The sequence below is a fragment of the Drosophila gunungcola genome (genome assembly GCF_025200985.1).
Source record: "Drosophila gunungcola strain Sukarami chromosome 3L unlocalized genomic scaffold, Dgunungcola_SK_2 000003F, whole genome shotgun sequence".
In the NCBI taxonomy this organism is placed as follows: Eukaryota; Metazoa; Arthropoda; class Insecta; order Diptera; family Drosophilidae; genus Drosophila; species Drosophila gunungcola.
The window spans coordinates 2155802-2168285 of record NW_026453179.1 but is presented as its reverse complement, the minus strand read 5'-3'; the positions used below and the strand labels follow the sequence as shown (position 1 = coordinate 2168285).

Sequence of the window (12484 nt, the reverse complement as noted above, 5' to 3'; positions counted from 1 at the left end):
CACGCAGAATGCGTAAAATTAACTGGCAGAGAGAGCAGGATATTTATTATTATAAAAATTAAAGTACAGTACAAAGGCAGTTTCACCTAACTACTAAAGGGCGTTATTTGCTCGGATATAAGCCGTCACTCCTCGCATCAATCTCTGATTTTATTTTCTCGTTTATTTGAAATCGCTGCAATTTGGAACTGCCCGCGGAGGATATATACTGTAAATGCCTAGTTGGTATCCTTTTTGCGCTGTGCCTGCTCGCGCTCCAGCGCCCTTTGCTTGGCCTTCTCGTAGATGGGCATCAACTGGCCCATGTTCCCCAGCATTTTCAGCAGCTCCACGATGAAGGGCAAGTAGTTGTGCTTGCGGCGCACGTTCTCCACCTTGTAGCGCTTTTTCTTCTGGATCTCATACTGGATGTATGTGCGCAAACTGCTGATCTCCGTCTGGCGATCTTCCTCCGTGTCCATGGCATCGGGAGCCGGGTTTAGGAGCTTTTCGATCTGCTGCTCGTAGATGCGCTGCCTGTCCGAGATAAGGGCCATCAGGTTGAAGTGGATCTCGCCGTCGCTATAGCGCTGCATGCGCTTCTCTATGATCGGACGCATCACATCGATCCAGTTCTGCTCCGGCTTGATCTCTCCCAGATCGATGGGTCCCTCCCTCAGGCCATCCAGCTCGTACAGCCTTCCCCCAATGGGCATGTAGCCAACAAAGTGATAAACATCTTCGTCCTTGTTCTGGTTCTTCATGTCCAGCTCGAAAAGTGTCTGGCGAGCAAAGGAGTTGTGCACCGTGCGGATCTGGCTGGCGTTGCTGAGGGTCAATCCCTTGTTATATGGATCGAAGCACTGACAGAACTCCTTGAAGTTGGTCAGCGTCTCGCCCAGCTTGATGTCCTCATGGTCCAGGTTCATCAGCAGGCTCAGGATGGCCTGGGTGGCGCAGGCATTGTTGATCACCTGCTTGGCAAAGAAAATGTTCTCGCGATCCATGACAACCTTGCCAGCGGGTTCATCCTCCTGCACCCACTTGAACAGGAAGATGAGGCCATGGATGGGCTCCAGATTCTTGAAGGACTCGCTGTCCAGGCTCCAGATCTCCTCCACCTGAGCCCCATCGCATCCTGGTTTGTAAATGCATAGCATTATTAAGTTTTCCTATCCCGATTTGCCGGCGTCTTTGGTAAAGCGCGCCAATAACTTACCAAACTCGCGAATAAGCTCCGTGAACACACCAGGATCGGATTCAATGAGACACCAGTTGCCAGCACCGTCGCCCATTTTGCTTATGACCACTTATTTAATTTTTATCTGTAAATTCAAGCACAAAAATGCTGCTTTTAGAGCACACAAATTTTTTGTCAACTCACAAAGTGAGACTGCCAGATCGGAACAAAGCCTGCTGATCTGGCCAGCTGTTTTTGCAGCCCTGAACGCAAAGGTGGCAACGCCACCGTCCGCCATGACACAAAGCAAAAGCGGTGTAAGAAGAAGCAGAAGACGAAAAAAATATGTGCAAGCAAATCTCGCGAATGAAAATAAAATTTGCAGCAATTGCCGTGTGTGAAATGTGAACCCAGAGTGTACTTCGCAAAAACGAGACAATAAAGAGCATTTTAGTGTTTATTTAATGGGCTAAAACAACCGCTAAAACGCAGTAAAAATGAAGCGAAAATACGAAAATTGCGTGCTGCAGCAGAAGCAGCAACAAAAACGCTATTTGTTGTAGATATACATATATATATATATACATATATATGCAAATCTATACATAATAAAGAAGAGTCCGGCGGAGAATTGGATGCGCGATAATAAATAATAATAATAATAAATAATTCAAAGTACGAACGGGCGCGCGAGCGAGAGAACAGAGGCGAGTGAAAAAGAGGCGCGAAAAGTTCGCAACAAAATGGTTGTCTCCAAAGACAACAACAAGCGTCGCCGCAAGGAGACGGAGACGCCTCCGCCGCCTGCGCCCGTCCCGCCCACCGCCTCCTCACTGGCTCCTCCCGCGGCAGTGGCGGCCATCGAGTCCTCCCCCGAAATGCCCAAGAGGTGAGTCTAGGCCTATCCATGGACCATGGATAATGGGCTAATCTATAAGTACATACGTGTGTGGCACTACGGAGATGACGTCGCAGCGTTGAGTGCTTTGGATCGGAATGGTAGTGGAAGGGGGTGGGAGTGGGGAGTGGGACGCCAGGGGAAGTAATTGGGAATGGTGAGGGGAGGGCAGACTCAGTTGTTGTATAAGCCAGCGTCAACAGCTCGTCGTGGCGTTGTTGTTTTCCTCGACGAAGGGGTGTTTCGCATCCGCATTTATGTGGGAGAGGGGTGAGGTTAGATCTCCCCCTCGAGCAGGTAAATATATGTACAGTGGTTAGTCACTAAGCTGAATTGGAAATCTGTGTAAATTATTTAACTACGTCGAGGTTTTTTGTTGTACTACCAAGTTAAATATAAAGTTAATAATCATTTGTAAAATTAATGCTTAAATCCTTTTTAATACAGTAAATATCTTTCCATACAATAGCTATTCAGTAAAAGTAATTAAGGCCGACTAAAATCGTGTTAATTTGGAAAATAAACATGTTAACATCAAATAAATATATTCTGTACTATTTTAGATCTTATGATATCCACGTTATAGTTCAACATGTGAAAAAAATTTAAGAACATAATGCATTTATATGAAATAATCGTGTTGTTTTGGGCTCTGCCACATAGGCTGACAATTGTTTTCAAAACAAAACAGTGACCTCAATGCTTTTGCTTTATTTAATCTTTTATTTGAGTAGACACTGTAAGCTTTTGATCAGTTTATGGACAAATATTGATAAAACAAAACGTTATTCTTTTAAAAGCGATTAGGATTACGTTCAAAGGAAACAAGAAATAGATGTTGAATTAATGTCAATATGTTGACCATCACTGACCAGCACTGTTATTGAATGGAGTTCCATTTTATCAGTTCAAGAATATTAACATGAGACCACTGTTTATGCTCACTCGGAATCCGAAGCTCCCCGGCTGTTATTTTGATTTTTAATAATAATAGACTTACAATTTGTATCAAGTTGCCTTGTTTCCAATTATAAACCACTCACACCTCGTTTTCGTCATCTTCCACTTGCAGAACGAAGGTGCAGGCTCAGCGCAAGTTCGCCCAGGGTCAAAGTGCGCCCAGCAGCTCATCGAGCCTCGCCTACAGCGCAGCAGCAGCGGCAGCGGGATCCGGATCGGGACCCAGTACTTCCGGAGCAGATAGCTCTCAGCCGCCCATCGAGATCCTGCCCAATAAGTGTCCCAAGGCGCAGGATTTCCTTACCTTTCTCTGCTTTCGCGGCACTCCGGCGCTACCCGCCCACTTGGATTTCCTCAATCAGGGCAAGTCCAAGGATTCCGAGGCCACCTCAACGGGAGGCAACAACAACAACAATGCAAAGAAGGCCAATAATAGCAGGGCGGGCCTGGGAGGCAACAAAAAGAAGCGGGGCCGCCCCGCCAAAGTAGCGGCCAAGAAAGTGGAAGCGGTAGTCCCCGTAACGGAGCCCACTGATAAGCCTTCAACAGCGGAAAAAGCAGCCAGTGATAAAATTAATCTCATTGCAGCCGTAGTCCCGGAAACTCCTTCGCCAACGCCTATGCCTGTGCTGCCAGGAGCGGTGCGCAAACGAGCGGAGGTTGTCACCGATGGAAATCGACGAGGAGCACGAGGCAGGGTAGCAGCCGGAGCTGGTGCCACTCCGGACAAAGCAGTGACACCAGCTTCATCCAACGATAACAAGCGTCGCTCTAATCGTGCCAGCACCAAGGAAAGCAAGCCCATAATTGATGATGACCATTCAGAGGATCTGGAGGAACAAGATGCAGAAGATGATGACGATGAGTTCTTCTCTGCTCATGATGCGACCTCGCGCAATGGTGAGGAGGCGAAAGCAGATAGTCCTGTGAAAGCTGAGCCCACCAAGCGCGGTCGACCTTCGGCGAGCAAGAAAAGCAGCGGAGTCCACACCGGCGGAATCCCAGCCAGCTGCAAAGGATAAGGCGCCCGTAAAGCGCGTTAGGCAACGGGAGTCGCCCATTTTTATACCTTCACCGGAGTCCTCTGGCCGCATGACAAGGCAGCGGGCTTTTTTCGAGCCCGTCAAGGTTCCACCGCATCAGGAGGAACCTGCGGCCAAGGAGCCGCCAAAGGAAGAGCGCAAAAAAGAACCTGAGCCGCCAGCGAGGAAACCGGAAAAGGAGCCAGAGCCTGCTAAGCAGATCAAGGAAGCCAAGGAGAAGACGAATTCCAGTATTTATGCCAAAGACGCCAAGCAGCAGCTGGAGAATGGGGACAGTCAACACGGTGCTGGGACCAAGGGCAAAAAGAGTCTTAATGTCTTCGATTTCAGTTCGGATGATGAGCAGCCGTTGGCCAAGTCCATCAAGCTGAAAAAGGGCGGCAAAGGAGCGAGTCCCAAGAAGAATGCAGCTGCAGCTGCTCCGGCGGCCAGGAATCGCAAAGCGGCAACTAAAAAACTGGAGAAGGAAAAAGAAATGGAAAAAGAAAGGCAGCTGGAGAAAGAAAAGCAAAAGGAAAAGGAAATAGAGATAGAAAAAGAAAAAGAAAAAGAAAAGACCAAGGAAAAAAAGGAAAAAGAAAAGGAGAAGGAAAAAGAACCTGTCCCAGAGAGCAAAGTGGAAGAGCCACCCAGTGGCGGGAAAAGGGGAAAAGCAGGCAAAAAGAAAGCAGAGGACGCTCCAGCCGATGAGCAGGAGTTAGCGCCACCCTCCTCCAAAAAAGTCGCCTCCAATGCCCGCGGATCTCGGAAGTCGGCGAAAAGCAAGGCTTCGGAGGACTCCGCTGAGCTAGAGCCTCAGCGGGCGCAGCGTCCCTCCCGCAAAACCAAGGAGGCGGCGGCCATTTACATGGGCATCATTGGCCACAAACTGCAGCTGGCCGATGACGAGGAGGATGATCTGTCGCTGAGCAGCTTTCCCGACATACCCAACGTCAAGGAAATGGAGAAGATGGAGAACGAGATCAAGCGTAATGCGGCGGGAAAGTTAAACGTGCCGGAGGCCACGACGGTGCCTTCGGCAGGCAAATCAACCCGTAAGCCGTCGCCCCGACCCAACAAGGATTCGCCAGCTACTGCTCCGGCAGAAGCCACCAGGGATGCGTCCCCCTCCCCACCAGAAGCCGAGGAGGAGAAACCACCGCCTCCAGCACGACGTGGACGGCCGCCCAAGCAGGGCAAGGCTTCGGCTACCGCTCCACCGCCCAAACCGCCCATCGAGGGAATGCTGGTGAAGAAGGGCTCTCTGGCCAAGATGTCCGAGCAACAGGCCAAGCCCAAAGCCAAGTCCGAACATTCAAAAGTCGACTCCGACGAAGAGGAAGACTTTCTCATCAACGAGGAACTGAACGAAACGAAGCGAAAGCTTGAGAAGAGTTTCAGTGACTCCGACGACGAACCACTGGCCATCAAGGTGCCGGTAGTGGCGGCCAAGGAGAAGGAGGTATCGCCTCCGAAGATGCCCAGTCCACCGCCAAAACTAATGGCGGTTCCATCGCCCATCTCAGTGCCCACGCCTTCAGTATCGGTTGCTCCTTCGCTGGCGGTGCCCAATACACCACCAGCCACCACGAGCACAACTCAGCTGACCATGCTCCCCTTGACGGCCAAGGCTACACCAACGCTGGGTACCATGTTTCCGTGCATGCCTGCAAGCTATTCACCACTCAAAACCATGGAGAAAAAGCCGCCGGTGCCCACGTCCAAGATCCTTAACGTACCCGCCACTTATGCACTGCCGGGAAGTGCCGGTGGTGCCGTGAGTTTCCAGAAGACCTCCTCGTATCTGCCGCAGGCATCGCCGCACTACCACTCTGGGTATGTGCGTCCACCACCCACGCCCACCCATCAGTTTGGAGGCGGAACACCCTCGGGAAGTAAGACTCCCTCACAGGGGTCATCGCCGCTGAAATATCAGACGCCACCGACCACTTATCCGCCGCCCATCGAGGCGTATCAGTGTCCCAAGATCAACCCGAACTTTCTGACGCCCAAGTACGAGCGTAGTCCACTGCCAAGATCATCGACCAGCAGCTTTCCAAGCCCATCGCCGGTAAAGTTTCTACCCACATCGGGGACCACAGCTACCACCGTAGGGCACACCCTCAGTCTGCCACGAAGAGCCCGCTGGCACCACCGCCACCATCTCCGCCAGTCAGCCAAGTCGTGATCCAGACGTCCAGCTTGAATCTTAGCATGAGTATAGCTGCCACAGTGAATGCAGCGCCAATGGCCGTGGCTTCCACATCAGCAGCAGCGGCTCATCAGGCGACAGTTGGTACCACTGTAACGGCCACATCCACGCCACCGCCCGCGCACAGCAATAGTGCAGGAAACGGAGGAGCTGCTGCGGCTAATTCCGATCCCTTGAAGGACGAGATTGGGAGTATTCTGGCGCAGGCCACACTAATGCCCAGCAAAGAGGAGTCGGGCAAGATCTTCGGCATTGCCAGTGTGAGTTTGGCCCAGAGTTCCGGGCCGGACAACACCAAGTGCACCCTGGGCAAGTGTGGATCCATCCACAAGCCAGTGCTGGGCCCAGTGGTGCCCACGGAGGGTTACTTTGGCGACCAGTTGTCCAGCAAGGAGCGGCGCAAGGCCAAGGTAAACATGACGCACGAACAGATTCAGAAATGGCTCATCGAGTGCTCATCTAACCCGGATGAAATCCAAGACGATTTGGATGATGATTTTGATGACAGCCTAAGACCCCAGCAGTCAACTACTCCGCCGCCCACGAGAGATGATAAGGAGCTGAGTGCGAGCTTCAGTTCATCGTCGAAAAATACGCGTGGCGATCTCGGCAAGAGTGAGAGTGCCTGGTCGGCCAAGGGACCGTCTCTGAAGGCCACGCCCGTGCTGGTCACTCCACCAAATCGCAAGGAACAGCAGGAGCAGGCGGACGGGAAGGATTGTGATGCCTTGGATTATGACAAATCGTCAACACCTGTGAATCTCACACAGAAGATCACGTCGAACGAGTCAACGGCTACCGAAAAGAAAATCAACGATCGGAAGACCAAAGAGTCGGTTAAGGCCGCCGCATCCAAGGCTGCTCCACAGCCCAGAAGTGCTGCTGCCACGCCTCCCACTCCCATTTCATCAACCCCCACTCCGATATCTCTTACTCCATCTAAGAGCAGTCCCACTCCGCCGCCTGCCATCAAGCAGAAACCGGAGAAGGGAAAGAGGAATGCCACAGGTGGTGGTGGTGGTGCCACTTCCGTACCTTCTCCACCCGCTGCACCCACTCCTCCCAATCCCAAGCGAACGCCTGTTTACAATCAAAAGAACGCCAAGGCTCAGCAGCCACAGGCGGATGTCAAGCCGGCAGCTAATCCTCCCAGCGGAGCAGGAGCCAAACGGGAATCGGTTTATGCCTTTGGCAAGGAGGAGGAGGCGGGCACAAAGCCCGGAAATCGACGGCGGGCGGATCCCAGTCCAGTGCCTGCCCCAGCTCCTGTGCCCAATGCGCTGAGTGAGCGATCTCCAACCAAGAAGCGAGCAGCAGCCGCGGCAGGCCGCCACGGCGGTTCAACTGACGCTGAGTCCCACGGAGAACTGCAAGATCGAGGGAAAACCGAAGGCGGCCACTGGAAGGGGAGCTAAAAAGCAACAGCAACAGGTTGCCGCTCCAGCTCCACCAGCCCCACCCGTTGAAGCCAGTGGAGATTCGGATGCAGAGGGTGCCACCTTCTATATACCCCTTCAAGGAGCCGGAGTTGGTGGCAGCGGCGATGGAGGCATCCAGGGTGTGGCCGTAAAGCTGGGACGCGAAGGTCCCGATGGCCCCAATCAGAAGGTGGTCATGCAGGCCACTTTGGTGACAAAGGCCCAGATGGACACCAACTCGAAGCCACTGCCAGAGTCGCTGAATACCAACGAGCTGGTGAAGACCCTGCTCCATGCGGCCAGCAATGATGCGGCCTCGACCACCACAAGCCTCAAGAGCTTGCCCAAGGCGAGCACTTCGGCAGCAGCGGGAGCAGGAACCAATCCCGGTGCCTCCAGCTTGGTGCGTGTAAACTCCAACTCGTCGCTCTTCTCTGGCTCTGCCAAATCTCGGACAGCTGCCCAGACCAGCTCCACGGCGGCTGCAGTGGCCAAAAAGTACAAGGATGATACACCCATCAAGATGGCCAACAACACGGCCTTCCCGCGACACGACGACCCCACACAAATGGTGGAAGCGCCCATTTTCCGGCCCACGGAGAAGGAGTTTGCCGATCCGATTGAGTTCATCGAGCGGATCACACCGATAGCGGCCAGGTTCGGCATCTGCAAGATCATTCCGCCGGCCAGCTTCAAGCCGGAATGCCGGATATCGGACGAGATGCGCTTCACGGCCTACAATCAGTACGTGCACAAGATGCTCCACCGTTGGGGACCGAGTGCCAAGGAGCTAAGTGCGATCAAGAAGTACCTGGCCACCCAGAGCATTGTGATGAACCATCCCCCTTGGATCGGTGGAATGGAGGTGGACCTGCCACGTTTGTATCACACTGTCCAGGAGCTGGGCGGCCTTAAGGAGGTGATCGAAAAGAAGAAGTGGGCTCGCGTGGCGGAGGAAATGTGCATACCCAAGCTGGCGCAGGATCGGGTGACCAAGCTGGACGACATCTACTGCAAGTACCTGTTGCCCTACGACACGCTGTCGCCGGCGGAGCGCCAGAAGCTCTTCGACGAGGTGGAGGCGGACTGGGCCAAGCGGGAGGCGCGAGCGCGACGGAATGCGGATCGATTCGTGAACACGGAGAGCGTGTCCAACGAGGAGGACGATTTGAGCAGCGACGAGGACGAAGAGTCCGAGGAGGAGATCGACGGCGTGTCCATGGAGTGTATCGTGAAGGGGCGGAGCATGCCCCTTAGTCAATTCTATAGGATTGCCCGGAACACGATGGCGCTGTGGTTCAAGAGCACCGATCCCACGGTCAACGAGGTGGAAGCGGAGTTTTGGCGGCACGTGGCCGTCAGGGATAGCCATGTGTGCGTCCACTCGGGCTCGATTGATAGCTCGGGCTGGGGCTATGGCTTCCCTAGTCCGGGTCCAAAGGGAAAAGGTTCCAACTATGCCAGGCATCCGTGGAACCTCAAGGTATTGACCAACAACTCTGGCTCTGTTCTGCGCTCCCTGGGTCCCGTCATGGGCGTCACCGTTCCCACTCTTCACGTCGGCATGCTCTTCTCCGCCTGTTGCTGGTACAGGGATCCGCACGGCCTGTCCTGGATCGAGTACCTACACACGGGCGCCTCCAAGCTGTGGTACGGCATTCCCGACGATCAGAGTGCCAACTTCCGATCGGCCTTGACGTCGCTGATCCCGACGCACTGCCAGAACAAGACCATATGGTTACCCTGTGATACGGTGATGGTGCCACCGCACATGCTAACGGATCGAGGCGTATCCCTGTGCCGCATCGAGCAGAAGCCGGGCGAGTTCATTGTGGTCTTCCCTCGGGCCTACACCTCCAGCCTGGCCACGGGCTATGTGGTCTCCGAGAGCGTTTACTTTGCCACCATGTCGTGGTTGGATCTGGCCAAGGATGATTTTAGGGTATGTGTGATTGTGTGCTGCCAGAGATAAATGTAACTAATTTATAAATTTCTGGCCTTTAGGACATCCATGAGAGCTGTGAGCCGGCCATGTTCTCGTTGGAGCAGTTGTTGTTTGCCTTGGGCTATGACCAGCGCGTGAACTCTGATGCCCTGCATCAAATGCTGCCCATGCTCAATGATGTTTGCGAGAAGGAATCGGCAGCCAGAGAGCAGCTTAGGGTGAGTGGAATTTAAAATATAATCAACCTGAAACTCCTCTTAAATTTTTATTCCAACAAATTGAATTGTTTTATTCGTCTTATTCATTAAACGTTATCGATTTTCAGGCTGCTGGAGTGACATCCACCGAAAAAGTGCAGGCGGAGAAGGGCCAAAAGGCCAAGAAGCAGCAGCAGCCGCCATATAAGTCGATCGAGAGCGAATGCGACCTGTGCCGCGCCAACCTGTACATATCGATGGTGCGCACAGAGGACGGCAACATCTATTGCCTGCAGCATGCGCTGAAGAACCTCAACAACGGCAACATCCAGGCCAAGCAATGCAAGCTTATCTACGCGTACAACGTGGATGATATACAGCAGCTAATACGGCAACTACAGGAGAAGATTAGCCACAAGGCGGCGGTAAAGAAAAAGTAGCATCGCCGGCGTCGTTACTAATCGGCGGCGCAAGATACAGACACAGACACTAATAGAGATAGACATAGATAGGAATACGGCTTAGAAACACCGCGCTGATGTACATATAAAACAAAATGTGTATACGTATGTGATTCGCCATCGCTAGTGAGCAGCTAAAATGATAAATGGGTGAAATATAGTTTTGACTACGCGTTGATAGACGGACGTATTCATTGAGCGTTTCGCAAAGCACTCATCTATTTATGCAACGTTTATCTCCCAGTTGACTAACTGACACTATTACTAACTGTATGATAAGAGAAGCGTAGGATCTGATGTATAGAGATGTAACTGCTTACATTTCAACGTGGCAATGCTTTCAACTTTGACTAGTTTATACACATTATGTCGATAAGAAGTTTGCAATGATTTTTGTTTTCCATTTGGTTTTTTTGTTATGCAATATGTACCCCTCCCCGAAAATGTTATTAACCCCCTATTTGTGTTATTGTATATAGAGAGCCTAGTGTATGTACGTAGTTAGCTATCGGATTAAGTCAGAGACCCTCAAAGAAACCATGCTAACGTGTTGCAATTTCTACTACCTTTTATACGCTAAGCTAACGATAATACCATAGCATCATAGAACACCAGAGCCCAGATATCCACACCCCGCCCCCCCCCTAGAGCAGTAGTTTTAGCACTAAACAATAGCAAACTAACGAACTAAACGAAAGCCAGAGTTACTATCGATGACTGCAGTTGTGCAGTTTGGGCAAAACCAAACCCAAACCAACCACACTGTTCAATCAACCAAAAACGATACAGACGAAATCCATCATCATGGACAGGCGATTGCGATTGCGTAAATGAGAACTTTTCACTAGATGTTCAATGTATTTATATAGTAGTAATACAATATTTAAGTAACAAGTGCAACAATAAATCTTAACGCGATATATCGAAGCTGCACTGTTTTAGTTTATGCTACGTACTCCAACTACTAGCAACAATTGTCTGGATGGGAGTGGTTGTTGTGTTTGCCTAAGCTATTTCTTAAACCTAATCCTTGGCTAGACCTTGGGTTTCTTCTGCGGCGGTGGTAAGCACTCCGCACTGGCCACCGCCTGACGTTTGACGGCACAGCTTGGCATATTGGCCACCACATCCTCCATCTGGCGCTTCAGTTCGGACACCTGGGTGGTCAGTTCTGTGATGCTGGAGAGGGCTTCCTGCAGGCGGCGATCCTGCACCTTGCGTGCCACCTCCAGGTTGCGGATCTTTTGCGTGAGTGTCCTTTGCATTTGGTACTGTTTGAGTAGGTGCTTGGAGACCCGATCCCTTTGCGCGGACTCCGGCTGTGCTGGTTTGCTGGCGCAGATGGGGGCCAACTGGACGATGGCCTGCTGGACAAGGGCATGGTCCACGGGGCGACTGATTCCGGTCCGCTTGACGCCACTAAAGCTTATATCACCCAGGGCACTGCAAACCACCAGACGCGTTCCGGCGGCCGTGGATTCCGCCAATTGCTTTCGGTGCTCCATCTTGAAATTCACGGCAATCTTCTCGTCAAAATGCTCAATGGCCATGGAGGAGATGTCGCGCAGCTCCTGCAGGACTTCATGTGGTCGCAGCTGCTTGGTGGAGGTACTCAGGATGCGCAGGATGCTGTTGATCTCGTCCAGAACGCGACCCGGTATGAAGCAGCAGATGTTGAGGTCAATGAACTTGGAATACGTCATGGTCAGCATTGAAATGCGTGTCTCGATGGAGGTGAGTATGTCCGAGTGGCGGGATAGGATGTGGTTTCTGAAAATCGGGGGAAAACCATCCTCAGACCAATCTCAATGTATCTGGAATTATATGACAAACTCACCTGCGTTCCGACTCCCGACGTGGCAGCATGGATTTGATGCGCTTGAAGTTCTTGGCATGGGCCAAAATAATCTTGTTGAATCCCTTATTCAGAACTTGCTGGCCGATGTAATTGAAAAGTGTGCACACCTAAGTGGGAAACGTCTAGTTTTAGTCACGGGTCAAGAGATTTGCATCCGGGATGGCCCGGTCGACCAGCTCACCTCTCGCTTTTTGGCCACCTCATCGTAGGGCAGCCATTCGAAAATGTCCAGAAGCACCGTTTGCGGCAAGTCCAACAGATTCATTTTCCTACTTATTTCTATTTTCGAGAGCGATTTTATTCGAGAATGTTGCTATTGTTTTTAGTAAGGCAGTGACTGCAGCTGCTTGAAAA

The 12484-nt window shown here is 51.8% G+C and overlaps 3 protein-coding genes across 3 annotated transcripts; 1 reads left to right on the top strand and 2 right to left on the bottom strand.

Moving 5' to 3' along the window:
- Positions 1–18: 18 nt before the first annotated feature.
- LOC128258873 (ubiquitin carboxyl-terminal hydrolase isozyme L5) lies at positions 19–1397 on the bottom strand. Its single transcript, XM_052990843.1, has 2 exons — positions 1199–1397; positions 19–1117 (listed from the first exon to the last, which is right to left on the bottom strand). The coding sequence occupies exons 1-2, from the start codon at positions 1272–1274 to the stop codon at positions 219–221; spliced, it is 975 nt and encodes a 324-aa protein (XP_052846803.1). The 5' UTR covers positions 1275–1397; the 3' UTR covers positions 19–218.
- Positions 1398–1469: 72 nt separating this feature from the next.
- Positions 1470–11199, top strand: LOC128258855 (microtubule-associated protein futsch). Its single transcript, XM_052990805.1, is given in 7 exon segments — positions 1470–2048; positions 3130–3982; positions 3984–6155; positions 6158–7576; positions 7578–9611; positions 9674–9832; positions 9940–11199. Coding segments are annotated over 7 exon segments (7095 nt in total). The 5' UTR covers positions 1470–1902; the 3' UTR covers positions 10252–11199.
- Positions 11089–12474, bottom strand: LOC128258874 (F-box only protein 28). The gene is made up of 3 exons (XM_052990844.1): positions 12312–12474; positions 12110–12237; positions 11089–12042 (listed from the first exon to the last, which is right to left on the bottom strand). Exons 1-3 carry the CDS (start codon positions 12393–12395, stop codon positions 11307–11309), a joined length of 948 nt encoding a protein of 315 aa, XP_052846804.1. The 5' UTR covers positions 12396–12474; the 3' UTR covers positions 11089–11306.
- Between the last annotated feature and the right edge of the window lie 10 nt (positions 12475–12484).

Coding starts and splice junctions, on each gene's coding strand:
- LOC128258874 (XM_052990844.1), bottom strand. CDS start 12,395: ATGAATCTGTTGGACTTGCCGCAAACGGTGCTTCTGGACATTTTCGAA. Junction 12,238..12,311: donor AGGTGGCCAAAAAGCGAGAG/GTGAGCTGGTCG, acceptor TTTCCCACTTAG/GTGTGCACACTTTTCAATTA. Junction 12,043..12,109: donor CGTCGGGAGTCGGAACGCAG/GTGAGTTTGTCA, acceptor CCCGATTTTCAG/AAACCACATCCTATCCCGCC.
- LOC128258873 (XM_052990843.1), bottom strand. CDS start 1,274: ATGGGCGACGGTGCTGGCAACTGGTGTCTCATTGAATCCGATCCTGGT. Junction 1,118..1,198: donor GGAGCTTATTCGCGAGTTTG/GTAAGTTATTGG, acceptor TTTACAAACCAG/GATGCGATGGGGCTCAGGTG.